Source organism: Pristis pectinata, chromosome 34 (assembly GCF_009764475.1).
Source record: "Pristis pectinata isolate sPriPec2 chromosome 34, sPriPec2.1.pri, whole genome shotgun sequence".
Lineage (NCBI taxonomy): Eukaryota > Metazoa > Chordata > Chondrichthyes > Rhinopristiformes > Pristidae > Pristis > Pristis pectinata.
The window spans coordinates 2,476,120-2,491,009 of NC_067438.1; the positions used below are offsets into that span (position 1 = coordinate 2,476,120).

The following is a 14,890-nucleotide window of genomic DNA, read 5'->3' on the forward strand; positions in this document are numbered from 1 at the left end:
GAAATGCTTTAACTATGTTGGTACTAAAGAAAAGGAATGAAACATTTCTGATGCATTTTTCACAGCCTTAGGAAGTGCTGAAGTACTTTGCAGCCAATGAAATATTAGCCCTGTCAGTGCTGTAGGAATTACAGTAGCCAATTCAAAGACAGCACACTCCTACAAACAGCTATGTGATTTTGCATGTTTTCATGACGTTTAATTGCTGTGTAGATGAATATTAGCAGACAGTATGAAAAATGAGAGGTAAAATCACAATGATCGGGGCATAATGCACATCCTGTTGAAGACGTGACAGCCATTCTTGGAAGAAAGTTGTGAAACTTACAATCATCAAACCAGAACAAAAGTATTCCAGATGCTGGCAACATGACATAAAAGATAAAATGCTTGTAAAACACAGAATTTGTGGAAAGTGAAATAAAGTCAACAGATGCAATTTTAAGCTAAGCAGCCCATCAGGATATCGACAGTGTCGACAACACCACTGCCTTTACTCTCCATTAAAAGAATATAATTAGGTGGTGCGTAAAACTAGGTGTTCCAACCAACTCTATGAGTTTCCCCAAGATTAACATCAAATTTTAAGCCAATGAGCTCTCATTATGCCTTGCACACACTCAAAGTCAGTTGTGAGACTTCTACCTGTATTGAGACAAGGTCACATTTCTTCAACCAATGACACTAATTTGTTGGATTGTCAGGCAGGAGAATTCCTATTAGTCTGCTGCCTCACAAGGAAGACTTCTAATAGTTTTAGGATGGATTCAAACAGTCAGGACCTAGCTCACAATGCAGAGCACACTTGCCCGGGAACTTTCCAGGTTTCCACGTACTAGTTACAAACTCAAGGCACATGGATACCAGAATACAAGCCTGTTGGTACGCACCCAAATTTAAGCACTTCAGACCCACCCCATTGCTGCGTTTACCCCTGCTGTTGGGGTCATTTATGTGCACCATTTGGAGTCTGCAGCTAAAAAGTCTCAAGGTCAGCAGGCTTGAAAAGCTGCTAGGATAAGTGACAAGCCCAGTGTGCTTGCATCTGATTTTCTCTGCTTGTAGTATATAAGAACCCAATTTATACATTTAAGGAGCTAATTCTTTTTTTGAGTCAAGTCCCAAGCCCAGGTCATGAAGGCTCCAGTGAGATTTGGACCAAGCACAACGTGAAATGGAGAGCTGGTGTTCAATTTGCCGAGAAAATTCACTGAGCCCTTCACTATCTTCCCCACGAAGGTCTTGTTTTATAGCCAGTACTGTGGGATGCTTGTGTAGATAACAATAATATCATGTCAGTGATGTGATGACAGATTAATATAACAGAAGAAACATCCACACTGCTTATTAGGCCTGCTCCACTAAGGGCCTCATTATGTCTCCTGTAGTATTTGTTGATCTTCCAGTTCAGAGAACTATATAAAAACTATAAGTGCGGTCAACTGTGTGGGCAGGCACGGTAGTGTGGCGGTTAGCGTAACGCTTTACAGCGCCAGCAACCCGGGTTCAAATTGGGCCGCTGTCTGTAAGGAGTTTGTACATTCTCCCCGTGTCTGCGTGAGTTTCCTCCGGGTGCTCCGGTTTCCTCCCACATTCCAAAAACGTACAGGTTAGGAAGTTGTGGGCATACTACCCTGGCGCCGGAAGTGTGGCGACACATGCGGGCTGCCCCCAGAACACTATGCAAAAAGATGCATTTCACTGTGTCTTTCAATGTACATGTGACTAATAAAGATCTTAATCTTATCTAGACTCCAGCCATGGCAATGGTTTAAGCAAATGTCACCCCAGGACACAGCAATAAAACCAGTTGCTCCCCAAAGTAAGTTGCAATTATACAGATCACCTGATTTAGCACACTGCAAGACACAGGAACTGGCCACACAACCAGCCTCCTTTGATGTTTATTTGCTGTAACTGACATAGCAAAAGACTTGCACATCGACACATTTTGTCTTATCAAACACAATATTCTCCCAATGTATGCAGGCGACACCAAAAAGAGAATAACAACAACTGTACTACGGAAATTACATTTACATCATTACAAATTTGAAACAGCTGTTGAAAGGACTTCGCGAATGTAACACATTCCTGCAACATTTGTAGATTTCACAAGATAACTGCAAGACAATAATGTCCTTTTACTTACAAGAAACAGGGTGAAAGCATACAATTTGCAGAGGTCTAACAGAATGAAACGCTTAAATGTTCTCGTCACACCACAAAATTCACGACCTATAGCTGCAGCGGTTACTGCAACAAGGGAATATAGTGATGGCAGATATGATGTCAGTGTCAATAGTGAATGTTTATTGGTGGAAAGCAATGGGTGACTAAATAATTTACAAGTGAAATATGGCTTTTGCATGCTTTGGGAATAACGCACCCCTGGGAACTGAAATGAAATTTAACATGTTCTTGTTTCAACCTTGCTACACTTTGAATGCTTTGCCAATCATTTGCTCTTCTCTGTTCTAGTAATAAAATTATTGATGAAATGTGCATGCATTCTGCCCTTCAAAATATGTTACAAACTATTTTATTTTCTTGTATTTTATGAAAACGTAGTTCTTGTTCTATCAAAGGCACATGTTGACTATGTTCCTTTTTTTTATTTCCTCTACGAAGTTGTCACCTCTACATACAACAAACTAACTTCACATCCTGGTAGACGACTTAATATAACAGAGATCCAAGCTGGGTGGAAAAATTATCTTGTAAGTACAATGTGGAATATGTTTCTCAGTATTAACATACAAACAAATGTGTGGAATTTATTTTAGTTTGTCAGTCGAGTCATAGAGTCTTACAGCATGGAAACAGGCCCTTCGGCCCATCTCGTCTATGCCAACTGTGTTACCGAGCGAGCGAGTTCCATCTGCCTGCGTTTGGCCTATTGCCCTCTAAACTCTCCTATCCATGCACTTATCTGCATGGCTTTTAAACATTGCTAATGTGCCCACCTCAACCATTATTTCTGGCAGCTCATTCCAAATACACACCACCCTTTGCTGCCCCTAATATTCCGTTTAAATCTCTCATCTCTGACCTTAAACCTATGCCCTCTTGTATTTAGCACCCCTTCCCTGGGAAAAAGACTATGTGCTTTCACCCTCATACCTCTATCAGGTCACCCCTCAATCTCCTCCATAAAGAGGTCCACAGTGATAAGGTGCTCAGAGTTAAGATGATTCTTGGGATGAGATAAACATGAGTTAGTCTGGGGTTTCCTTGTTATTTATGAAGTTTACCGCAAAATGTTATCCAAAATCAAAACTGTTTAATGCTTTCACCTAACTTGCCAAGCCTTTAAAACAGATTTATATTGTGGTTGATAGATTGCTCAGATGATATAGTATTACGCCTTGATATTTAACACGTTAACCTAAGCCATGCTACAGGGAAGCAGGGAACTTTGGGAGAAAGGACTGTCCAGTATGGAGGAAGGTTGGAAATAGTTGGTAACTGGGAGAGAAAACTAGGACAGATCTCAGCAGGAACAGGTATGGACAGAGTTAAGCGTCAAATGGGGGTGAAGGAAGATAGTGAGGCTATGTAAAAGGAGAAGAAAGCAATTAAATAAAACAATTTAAATATTATGCAATAATATGATTGAACGGGAAATCCTGTGCAAAATACAAAGAAAGTTCCTATAACTTAGCAACAATCTTTCAACGTTAGATGTCAGAGTCAGAAGTGAACTCCCTGTTTCAGAAAAGAACAATGGTGAGATAAATTCTATTTACATCAATGTTGGCTGTCCATACGTAGCATATTTTACATAATTTACTGCATAATGAATACAGTAATTTATAATGCACAAGTACAAGCAAGGGAAGCAATACTGGAGTTGGTCGCAATATAGTCCACAGAGTATCTGATTCCATTCAAGCCCTGGTGATGAAGTAACACTGGACCATCACACATGAAGCCTGCCTACATGTTGATGCGATAATTGTGATGGATTTCCGGCTTGATGTCACACACCAGTGTCAGCAGTTGGCGGAGGACCTTCTCCTTGTTGCGGTGGTGATTAGCCTGCATTGCTTGGATCTTCTGGCGTGTCAGTTGCTCAACCTCGGCTGCCAGGTTGCCCTGAGACCCCATGACCTTTGCCAGAAAGAGAAAAGGATAAGATCTGATTGAGAGCAAAGGAGGGGATCAGAATCATAAGGGAAAGTGGAAATTCAAGTCAGGTAAAATTAATTTTTACTGCTGGTTTTCTTGATTTCAAGCTTCACAATTGGCTTGCAACACAAATAATTAATTTTTCTTTATCTTTAATTTATGCACTTACACAGGGACGTTACCCTCAGATATCTCGTCTGAATGCCTATTACTCATGTTTGTAACTTGAGACCCAGTCCAGCAGGCAATTTTAATGCGACTTTTTACCAGAATGGCAAAAGTGCTCCTTGCCCTCGTGGAGTCACACCTCATGTAATTTCCACAGAAATAGACAAATCTGCTCTTTGCAACAATTGTGTTTTTCCATCAAATCTTTTATCACTGACCTTCACAAGCCACTGGACTATGATCAGCAAGCAGAGAGAAAAAAAACAAGGTTGTATCTTCTTCTTTCCCAGAAAAATAAAATAAATTGGATTGTGCAAACTATGTGTAAAGCCTGTGTGTATTTCAATTACCCAATGAACTCATTCAGCTACTGAAACTTTCTATGATTATCTTTGTTTAAAATGAATGGACGATTGCAATGCATTTAGGCTTCAGTATGCTGTGTTGTAACAGAATTGCCTTCCTTTTCTGTGTTCTTTCTTGGAATGTGGGTCTGATAACTAAGGTGGTGCAGGGTGCCTTCTTGTCTTTGTATGACGCAGCTGAATAGTGGGCCTCTTCAGAGACCATCAGGGCCATAGGAATAGGAGGAGGAAATTCAGCCCCTCCAGCCCATTCTGCATTCACTGAAATGAAGGGTGATCTGTATTCCATTAATACCTTCGGGGAACAAGAAAAAATGATTTGAAGTCAGCGGTCAACCAAGCATCGGCTGCCATGTAGAACAGAATTCCAAATTTCTGCCACCTTTTGTGTGTCGCGTGTTTCTGAGCATTGTCTCAGAATGTCCCTGAGCAAGATGATGAGAGGCATAGATCGAGTGGACAGTCAGAGACTTTTTCCCAGGGTGAAAATGGCTCACAGAGGGTGCATAGTTTTCAGGTGTTTGGAGGAAGGTGTAGGAGGGATGTCAGAGGTAGTTTTTTTTTAAACACAGAGAGTGGTGGGTGCGTGGAACGCCCTGCCGGCAGAGGCGGTGGAGGCAGATACGTTAGGGACATTTAAGGGACTCTTAGATAGACACATGAATGATAGAAAAATGGAGGGCTATGTGGGAGGGAAAGGTTAGATAGATCTTAGAGCAGGATAAAATGTCGGCACAACATCATGGGCCGAAGGGCCTGTACTGTGATGTTATGTTCTATGTTCTATTACTCCTGAAAGGTCTGCTCCCTTGTCTGATAATTTCTAACTCGTGAAAATAGTTTCTACTTACCACATCAACTGGTGGTGAGAGGGGCCGTCACAGTCATATCCTTCCTGTACAGGCAATATTTCATCCCCAATGCATGCTGCCCTCGGGACACTCACCTCTTTGTAGACTGTGGATTTGCTAAGAGGGTGTAGAGAAGGATGCAAGGGTCGGTGTCCCGGTTCATTCCCAGCAGCTGCCTCTGGGCTGTTCCCAGGGACACACACCGAGACAGACATCAAGTGCTGCTGGAAGGTCATCAATTCGGTGAAAGACGCCCTTTAGTCTGCCTGAAACTTGTTGGTCTCTCAGCCCAGCGAAATGTCCGTAAGCAAATGCTGCTGACTGGCACATTCCAGGCTGCAAGGAGTATGTGCTGAGGGATGCACTGAAGTCAAAGCTCAGGCTCTGTGGGGAAGGACCACAGTCTGGGCTCCTTCCACTACCACACATGGAGGGGCTGAGTCGGGTGGGGAAGCCCCTCAAACATCGAAATGGTACTGTTGATTTTGCCCAGCACATAGACGCAATCATATGGAAAGCACACCAGTGTCTATACTTTCTTAGAAGGTTAAGGAGGTTTGGCATGTCACTAAGCACTTCAACAAACTTCAACAGATGTACTGTTGAAAGTATCCTGACTGGTTGAATCATGGTTGTATACGGAAATTCAAATGTAAGAAGCAGCAGGGAGCACTGGACTCTGCCCAATCCATCACAGGCACATCCCTCCTCACCATCAGTAGTATCTACAGGAGGTGTTGCCACAAGAAGGCAACATCCATCATCAATGATCCCCACCATCCGGGCCGTGCCATCTTCTCGCAGCTACCATCGGGCAGGAGGTACAGAACCATAGAGCCATAGAAAACTACAGCACAGAAAACAGGCCATTTGGCCCTTCTAGTCTGTGCTGAAACATTATTCTGCTAGTCCTATTTACCTGCCCCCAGCCCATACCCCTCCAGACCTCTCTCGTCCATGTATCTATCCAATTTACTCTTAAAAGTTAAGAGCGAGCCCGCATTTACCACATCAGATGGCAGCCCATTCCACACTCCCACCACTCTTTGAGTGAAGAAGTTCCCTCTAATGTTCCCCCTAAACCTTTCCCCTTTCACCCTAAAGCCATGTCCTCTCGTACTTATCTCTCCTAATCTAGGTGGAAAGAGCCTACTTGCATTAACTCTGTCTATGCCCCTCATCATTTTGTAAACCTCTATCATATCTCCCCTCATTCTTCTCCACTCCAAGGAATAAAGTCCTAACATGCTCAGTCTTTCCCTGTAACTCAACTCCTGAAGACCTGACAACATTCTAGTAAATCTCCTCTGCACTCTCTCAATCTTACTGGCATCCTTCCTGTAGTTCGGCAACCAGAACTGCACACAATATTCCAAATTTGGTCTCAATCTTTATCGCCTAATTCTTGGGAACAGTAACTTCTGATTTATCTGATTATAGTGTGGCCCAGGATTTCCCTTCAGTAGAAAGCACCAAAGCTTCTAATTTGACTTGATTCTAATTACATTTCTCCAGTCTTCAGGCTCAAGGACAGCTTCTATCCTAATGTTTTAAGACTACTGAATGGACCTCTTGTATGATAAAGATAAAAGCCTGAAGTCCCACATCACCAGGTTCAGGAACAGCTACAACCATTCAGTTTTTCAACCAACTAGCACAACCCCAATCATTACTTCAGTATAGCAACACTATGACCACTTTGCACTGCAACGGACTTTTTTTGTTCCAATCATGTTCTTTCTTTTATAATTTCGGTTTAATTTATGATTTTCTTGTGAATATTGTTCCTCTAATGCTATGTGCCTGTGACGCTGCTGCAAGTAAGTTTTTCGTCGCACATGTGCAAACGTGTACTTGTGCAGATGACAATAAACGACTTTGATTCTGGGAAAGCTTCCTTCAGAAATCCAACAATTACAAGGTGCCCAGATGAAACCTTGTCAACTGGTAACTAAGTCACAATCCTATGGCAGGCTTTGCCAAGTGCTTCTTACCGCTTCCTGCTTATGTCGGAAGTCCTTCTCCCTCTCCAGACGGTACTGTTCGATCTCACCCTGTGCCTCTTCTTTCGCTTGCCTCAGCCTCCGGGCCTTCCCTGAAACAAAAACCAAGGTTGCTCACTTGGTTGAACTCAGTCATCTTCCTCTGCCTTCAATGAGAAGTAAGCAACTCACATTTGAAGTGTGTAGGCTGTGATTTAACCAATCAATGTTAGTAGCCTCTCATGAACACTGAACTAAATACAGTAACTTCCCATTTACTTCTCCCTCCAAGGATATTATCTGATATCGCCTAATTCTTGGGAACAGTAACTTCTGATTTATCTGATTATAGTGTGGCCCAGGATTTCCCCTCAGTAGAAAGCACCAAAGCTTCTAATTTGACTTGATTCTAATTACTTTTCTCCAGTCTTCAGGCTCAAGGACAGCTTCTATCCTGATGTTTTAAGACCATTGAATGGACCTCTTGTATGATAAAGATGAACCCTTGACCTCACAATCTGCCTCATCATGGTCCTTGCAGCTTACTGTCCTGCACTGCACTTTCTCTGTAACTGTAGCACTACATTTTACATTCTGTTCTTGCTCTTCCCTTTGTACTACCTCGATGTACTTCTGTTGTTAAATGATCTGTGTGCATGGCATGCAAAACAAAGTTTTCCGCTGTATCTCGGTACAGGTGACAGTCATAAACCAATTATCTATCAATACTATACCTCATAAATATCATGATGGATTTGACTGTGGGGGCTTTTAGTGCTTACATTTAGTGCCTTTGTTATTTCAGTAATTGGTTGTGAAGATGAGGCAGAATATCAATTGTCAATGAAAAGCCCCTGTTTCTGGGGAGTAGGGGGCAGGGTAACAGAAGGAACAATACTATTTAGTAATCCTGACACTGGCTACATGTGGTGCAATTGGGAATTCAGATTTGAAAGAATGGACAGCGCAGTTGTGATGAATTGGCAACACACTTGAAAGGCATTTGGACAGGTACATGGATAGGAAAGTTTTAGAGGGATATGGGTCAAATGGGATGAGCTTAGTGGGCATGGATGTTGGGCCGAGGGGCCTGTTTCCATGCTGTATGACTCTACGACTAACACCCCATGCAGTAGGTGTTTTTGATGAGTAATCACTGTAATGTAGGAAAAACAGTGCTGAAAGGTCCAGAGCTTTGTTTGTTCAAAAGGCAGGAATGATTCCTTGCAGACGGGAGCAGATTACTGCCCATGGATAGACTTGACCAGCAGATTTCTGAGTGACAAGAGCTCTGAACAGATTGCATACCCACCCACCACTTAATGCTCTGACCAGTATGCAAGGTGGAATGCAAAAGTGAGGGATTTAAGTAATGAATTAAAGATATGAAAATAAGTAAATTAAATATTAGGAACACTGCAGACTCCACCACTCCTCCCCCATGTTATCTGGTGGTCGACATTTCCAGCAGATCTCCAGGAGAGCAAATCTCTTAATCGTTTTTGTTTGCCTCGAAGGTGACACTGAAATATATCATTAAGGGAACGGATTGCACTCTTTTCTGGGGCCCATGTCCGTCTATAATAGTTAGTTAATAAAGATTGGTTTACCTCCTGATGAATGAATCACAGGAGGTTACATCTGAGGTGTGCAAACCTGGCAGTCCTTAACACGTTTATTTCATATGGAAAATGGATATTTGTAATTCAGTTTTACTTTTAATCCTGTTAATTCACCTGCCCTCTGCCATGGGCACAAAAGAAGTCTTTTAGTGTCTGGTTGGAGACTGGAGCTGACATCTCTAACCATAAGGCAAAAGACAGAGGTGCCATTTTATAATTTCTGTCTATCTCAAAGCATTAGCCAGAATAATCAGAAAGAGCTTACGTTTCCTGGCCTCGGCAACCTTCTCTGCAGCTCGTTTTTCAGCATGGAGGAGCTGTTGTATTCCTTGCGACTGACTGGCCATTTTATTTTCTCTCTGAATCCCTGCTTCTCCTCCAGATCAGGTACCAGATGATGCAGAAAGACCAGGATTCCTCCAGGTCCTAGTGCTCGTCGAATCTTAGCAGGGGCCCGCTGTTACAGATTACAAAGGCAGACCAGGTAATTTGTTTATTTTGTACTTTTGGTGAAGTATCTGTTGGGCATGCAAAGCTGTTATTTGCAACTTTTGCAAATTCGTTTAACGTTGTATTCCTTTGACTGTAGAAAACGAGGACGCAGTCTAATAAATTGTTAGATGGAGAGAAATGAGAAACATACAGCACGGAAACAGGCCTTCGACCATTTACACTAATCTGACCTTGGAGCCATTATTTTATTCTCCCCATCAATTCCTCCCAGATTTTACCACTCACCTACACACCAGGGGCAATTTATAGTGGCCAGTTAACCTACAAACCTGCACATCTTTGGGATGTAGGAGGAAATTGAAGCACCTGCGAGAACCCCACGTGGTCGCAGGGAGAACGTGCAAACTCCACGCTGGCAGTGCCAGTGGTCAGGATTGAACCTGGGTCTCTGGCGCTGTGAGACAGCAGCTCTTCTAACTGCGCCACTCTGCTGCCCATTCCTGGCTTGTACAGTGTGTGTCGATGCTCCGTATAATTCCAAAAGAGAACCATGACAAAAATCACAACTTCTGAAAGATAAATATTTCAGTGATAAAAATAGACAATGAGAGGTCGGATGAAGGTGTTTTAACCTGAAATGTGAACTCTATTTCTCTTTCCATAGATGCAAACAGACCTGCTGAGCAGTCCGAGCATTTTCTGTTTTTATCTCGGATTTCTGGCATCTGCAGTTGTTGACTTTCGTAAACGTTGACAAGGGCGATGTGATTCTCTGGGCTGGTTTCTCACCCAAGAATGTGGAGGCAATTTGTCCCAGGTTTTAATTTCTCTTTTATGGTCCTGGATTTCTCCTTCTCTCTTTCACAGAACCGCACGTTTCAATCCACCATGGTCGAGCAATCACTATACACCCATTGAGTTACCTTCAGCTGCATACCCTCATTTTGTAAAACAGTTAAATTGATTGGTTGCAACTCCTTTACAAATTTATGCTGATATTCCTATTTTGCTAATTCCTCATTCACTAATTTCCTCTTTCATTCTATATTCTGGTTGGTTAATTATTGCCATATCTTACTTCACTTTCTTGAACAAGATGTCATATTAGCTTTGCTGAAATTAGGATTTACACCATGTTATAAAATGTCAAACTTGGATTGTTTTCTCTGGAGCATCGGAGGCTGAGGAAAGATCTGATAGAAGTTTATAAAATTATGAGAGGCAGAGGGGGTAGTCAACCAGAATCTTTTTCCCAGGGGTAGAAATGTTGAATACCAGAGAGCACAGCTTTAGGGTGAGAGGGGGAACATTTAAAGGGAATATGTGGGGCAACTTTTTTTAACACAGAGAGTGGTAGGATGCATCATGGCTTGGTACGGCATCTGCGCTGCCCGTAACCTCAGGAAACTGCAGAGAGTTGTGGACATAGCTCAGCATGTCACGGAAACCAGCCTCCCCTCCATGGACTCTGTCTACACTTCTTGCTGCCCTGGTAAAGCGGCCAGCATAATCAAAGACCCCACCCATCCAGACATACTCTCTTCTCTGCCCTCCTATCGGGCAGAAGACACAAAAGCCTGACAGCATGTACCAGCAGGCTCAAGGACAGTTTCTATACTGCTATTATAAGACTATTGAACAGTTCCCTAGTACGATAAGACCTTACAATCCACCTTGTTATGGCCTTGCACCTTATTGTCTGCCTGCACTACACTTCTTCTGTAAATGTAACATTATTGTTTTCCCTTGTACTACCTCAATGCACTGTTGTAATGAAATGATCCGTACGGACAGCATGGAAAAACAAGTTTTTCCCTGTCCCTCGGTATATGTGACAATAACAATAAATAAGGTAGGTGCCTGGAACGGGCTGCCAGGGGTTGCAGTGGAAGCAGATACGGTAGTGACGTTCACGAGGCTTTTAGAACAGCACATAAATATACAGGGAGTGGAGGGATATGGATCATATGCAGGCAGAAGGGATTAGTTTAATTTGGCATCATGCTCGCCACAGACATTATGGGCCAAAAGGGCTGTTCCTGTGCTGTTCTATGTTCTATGTCATAAAGAAATAAAGTACGCAGTCATATGTAGAAACTTCATTTACCTACAAGCTACTTTGCTTCAGTTAAGAATTTAGTTGGGCTTTACAGTTAGTATTCAACCTTGTAGTATCAAAGGATGGTAAACAATATGCTTGCGCATGGCAATCATGGTGGATTAACTGGCCAGCTAGATCTAGTTGTCTTGTAATTGCCGTCAGCAGAGGCTGACTCCCATCTTTGGAATTATAACTTGTGCAAATGCAAGAGGGTTCAGTTAATGCATTCTACGTTACTCCCACAGAGCACAAAATTCAAGATTTTGTTGAGTGAGGTACTTAGGTGAAATGGAGGTCGGGAGGGATACTTTATTGTTTCTCAGTGAGTTAACCTTATAGATACCTAGCACGATTCTACATTGAGTCATTCAGGGAATGGAGGAGTATGGGGTTAATACTGGAAATAACATGTATCTGCTCCACCATTCACTAAGACTGAGGCGGTAGATGGTCTACCACTGCTATCATTTCTTATGTTCTGCCCATGGATCACTTGTGATGCAAAGCAAATTGCAGCATCTAAAGTACCCCTGGTGTTATCACAGCCTTGAGACTAACGTGCCTGGAAACAAACAGTGTGTTAATCTAGTAAAGATACAAAAAATGTTAAAGAGTAATAAGGTAAGACATTTTGCATTAATAAAATTGAAAATCTTTTTGCCCATCCTTTTTTTAAAAATTGAAGTGAAGGATAAAGTTATATAATCAAGGACCCTGACGAGATTTTTGTGAATAAATGAATAGTCCTTTCAATTGCTGCAAGAATCTTGCAATAAAAGTTAACTGCGACAAATCCATATGCTGGGACTGGTCACCCAAAGCTTGTCAGGTCATAAGAACATAAGAAAATAAGAAATAGGAGCAGGAGGAGGCCATCTGGCCCATCAAGTCTGCTCTGCCATTCAAAAAGATCACGGCTGATCTGGCCGTGGATTCAGATCCACTTACCTGCCTTTTCCCTACAACCGTTAATTCCCCTACTATGCAAAAATCTATCTAAATGTGTCTTAAGATTATTTAATGAGGTCGCCTCTACTGCTTCCTTGGGCAGAGAATTCCACAGATTCATTTCTGGGAAAAGCAGTTCCTCCTCATTCCATCCTAAATCTATTACCGCAAACCTTGAGGCTATGTCCCCTAGTTCTCGTCTCACCCACCAGTGGAAACAACTTTCCTGCCTCTATCTTATCTATCCCTTTCATAATTTTATATGTTTCTCTATGTCCCGTCTCACTCTTCTGAACTCCAGCGAGTATAGACCCAGGCAACTCAATCTCTCAAGGTCAAGCTGAGTTGAGTTGAGTTTATTGTCATGTGCATAAGTACGGTGAGGTACAGGTCCAATGAAAAACTTGCTTGCAGCAGCATCACAGGTACATAGAGTCATAGAGCAATAGAGCACAGATACAGACCCTTCAGCCTATGCCAACCACATTGCCCACCCAGCTAGTCCCAATTTCCTGCATTCGGCCCACATCCCTCCAAGCCCCGCCCCTCCATGAATCTATCCAAGTGCTTCTTAAATGATACTGTTGTACCTGCCTCAGCCATTTCCTCTGACACATTCCATATAATCACCACTCTCTGCATGAAGAAGTTGCCTCTCAGGTCCTTTTAAATCTTTCCCCTCTCACCCTAAACCTATGCCCCCTTGTTTTGGACTCCCCTACCCTGGGGGAAAGACAGCTCCCATCCACCTTTTCTATGCCTCTCATGATTTTAAACACCTCTGTAGGGTCACCCTTCATTGTCCTACGTTCCAAGGAGTAAAGACCTAGCCTGGCCAACCTCCCCCTATAACTCAGGCCCTCCACTCCTGACAACATCTCATAAATCTTTTCTGCACACTCTCCATTTTAACTATGTCTTTCCTATAACAGGGTGACCAAAACTGCACACAGTGCTCCGTGTGGCCTCACCAATGACTTATACAACTGCAACATAATGTCCCAACTCCTGTACTCAATGCCCTGAGCCAGTGTGTTAAACACCTTTTTCACCACCCTGTCAACCTGTGATGCTGCTTTCAATGAACTATGCATTTCTACTCCTAGGTCCCTCTGTTCCATTACACTCCCTAGTGCCCTACCATTCATCGTACAAGTCCTACGCTGGCTTGACTTTCCAAAATGCATCACCTCACACTTATCTGCATTGAAATCCATTTGCCACTCCTCAGCTCACTTCCCGAACTGATCAAGGTCCCCCTGTAGTTTACGATAACCTTCCTTACTATCAACAACATGTCCTAATTTTGTGTCATCCGCAAGGAACATGCAAGGAATGCACGTTCTCTGTCACATGGGAATTGCAGGATGCTTCCTGTTTCTGGACAACCACATTTCTGGACACGTCATTGTCTGGAGGAGCTTGAGCAACAGCTGAAATCACTGTGACTGAATGGTTCCCACAGCCAGCACTTTTTGGGAGGTTCTCATGCCACAGTTTGAGAGCATGCAGGCAGAGGTAGTCTGGGGAACTGCCAGACCAGAAAAGAGCAAGCAAAATGTTCAAGAAACACCCAAGATCATTTAGCTGAAAACCCACACCTCAAGGTTCAACAACAGCTTCTTCCCCACTGCCGTCAGGTTCTTGAACCCACCTGAGAAAAACCTGAGATTAACTCAAGACTGAATTTCTTTTTTGCTCTCCCTCAACTTGCACTAATATCATTATGTTTTTGTCATGTAATTTATGTCAATTTAAGTTTATGTTAACTTATGTCTGTAATTGTACCGCTGTCTGTCAGGAGTTTGTACAGTCTCCCCGTGTCTGCGTGGATTTCCTCCAGGTGCTCCAGTTTCCTGCTACGTTGGGGCTGGAAGAGTGGTGACACTTGCGGGCTGCCCCCAGCACATTGTCAGTAATGCAAAAAGATGCATTTCACTGTGTGTTTCAACGTACATGTGACTAAAAAAAATCTTATTTTATCTTATCTAATTTTCATTGCATTTATACCCAGACTGTCTAATGCATACTGAGTTACAAATCCTGATAGTGGAGAGGGTTCCTTTCTGGTCATCACGGTCAGCTCCTGGTGGGTTTTATACTCAGAGCATTGAGACTGCAGAGATGCTTCACACATCAGATGGATTGCATCTCTACAGTGGTGGGAGCAATATTCATGTGGACAGATTTGCCAGTACTGTTAGGGAGGTGTGTAGTATGTAACAGATTCAGATTAGGGCACGAGCAATTTTGTGAGATGGAGAAGCAA

The 14,890-nt window shown here is 42.7% G+C and overlaps 1 protein-coding gene across 1 annotated transcript; it reads right to left on the bottom strand.

Moving 5' to 3' along the window:
- Positions 1-1,850: 1,850 nt before the first annotated feature.
- On the bottom strand, positions 1,851-9,548 carry LOC127586078 (V-type proton ATPase subunit G 2-like). The gene is made up of 3 exons (XM_052043885.1): positions 9,385-9,548; positions 7,510-7,610; positions 1,851-4,113 (listed from the first exon to the last, which is right to left on the bottom strand). The coding sequence occupies exons 1-3, from the start codon at positions 9,464-9,466 to the stop codon at positions 3,940-3,942; spliced, it is 357 nt and encodes a 118-aa protein (XP_051899845.1). The 5' UTR covers positions 9,467-9,548; the 3' UTR covers positions 1,851-3,939.
- Positions 9,549-14,890: the final 5,342 nt, after the last annotated feature.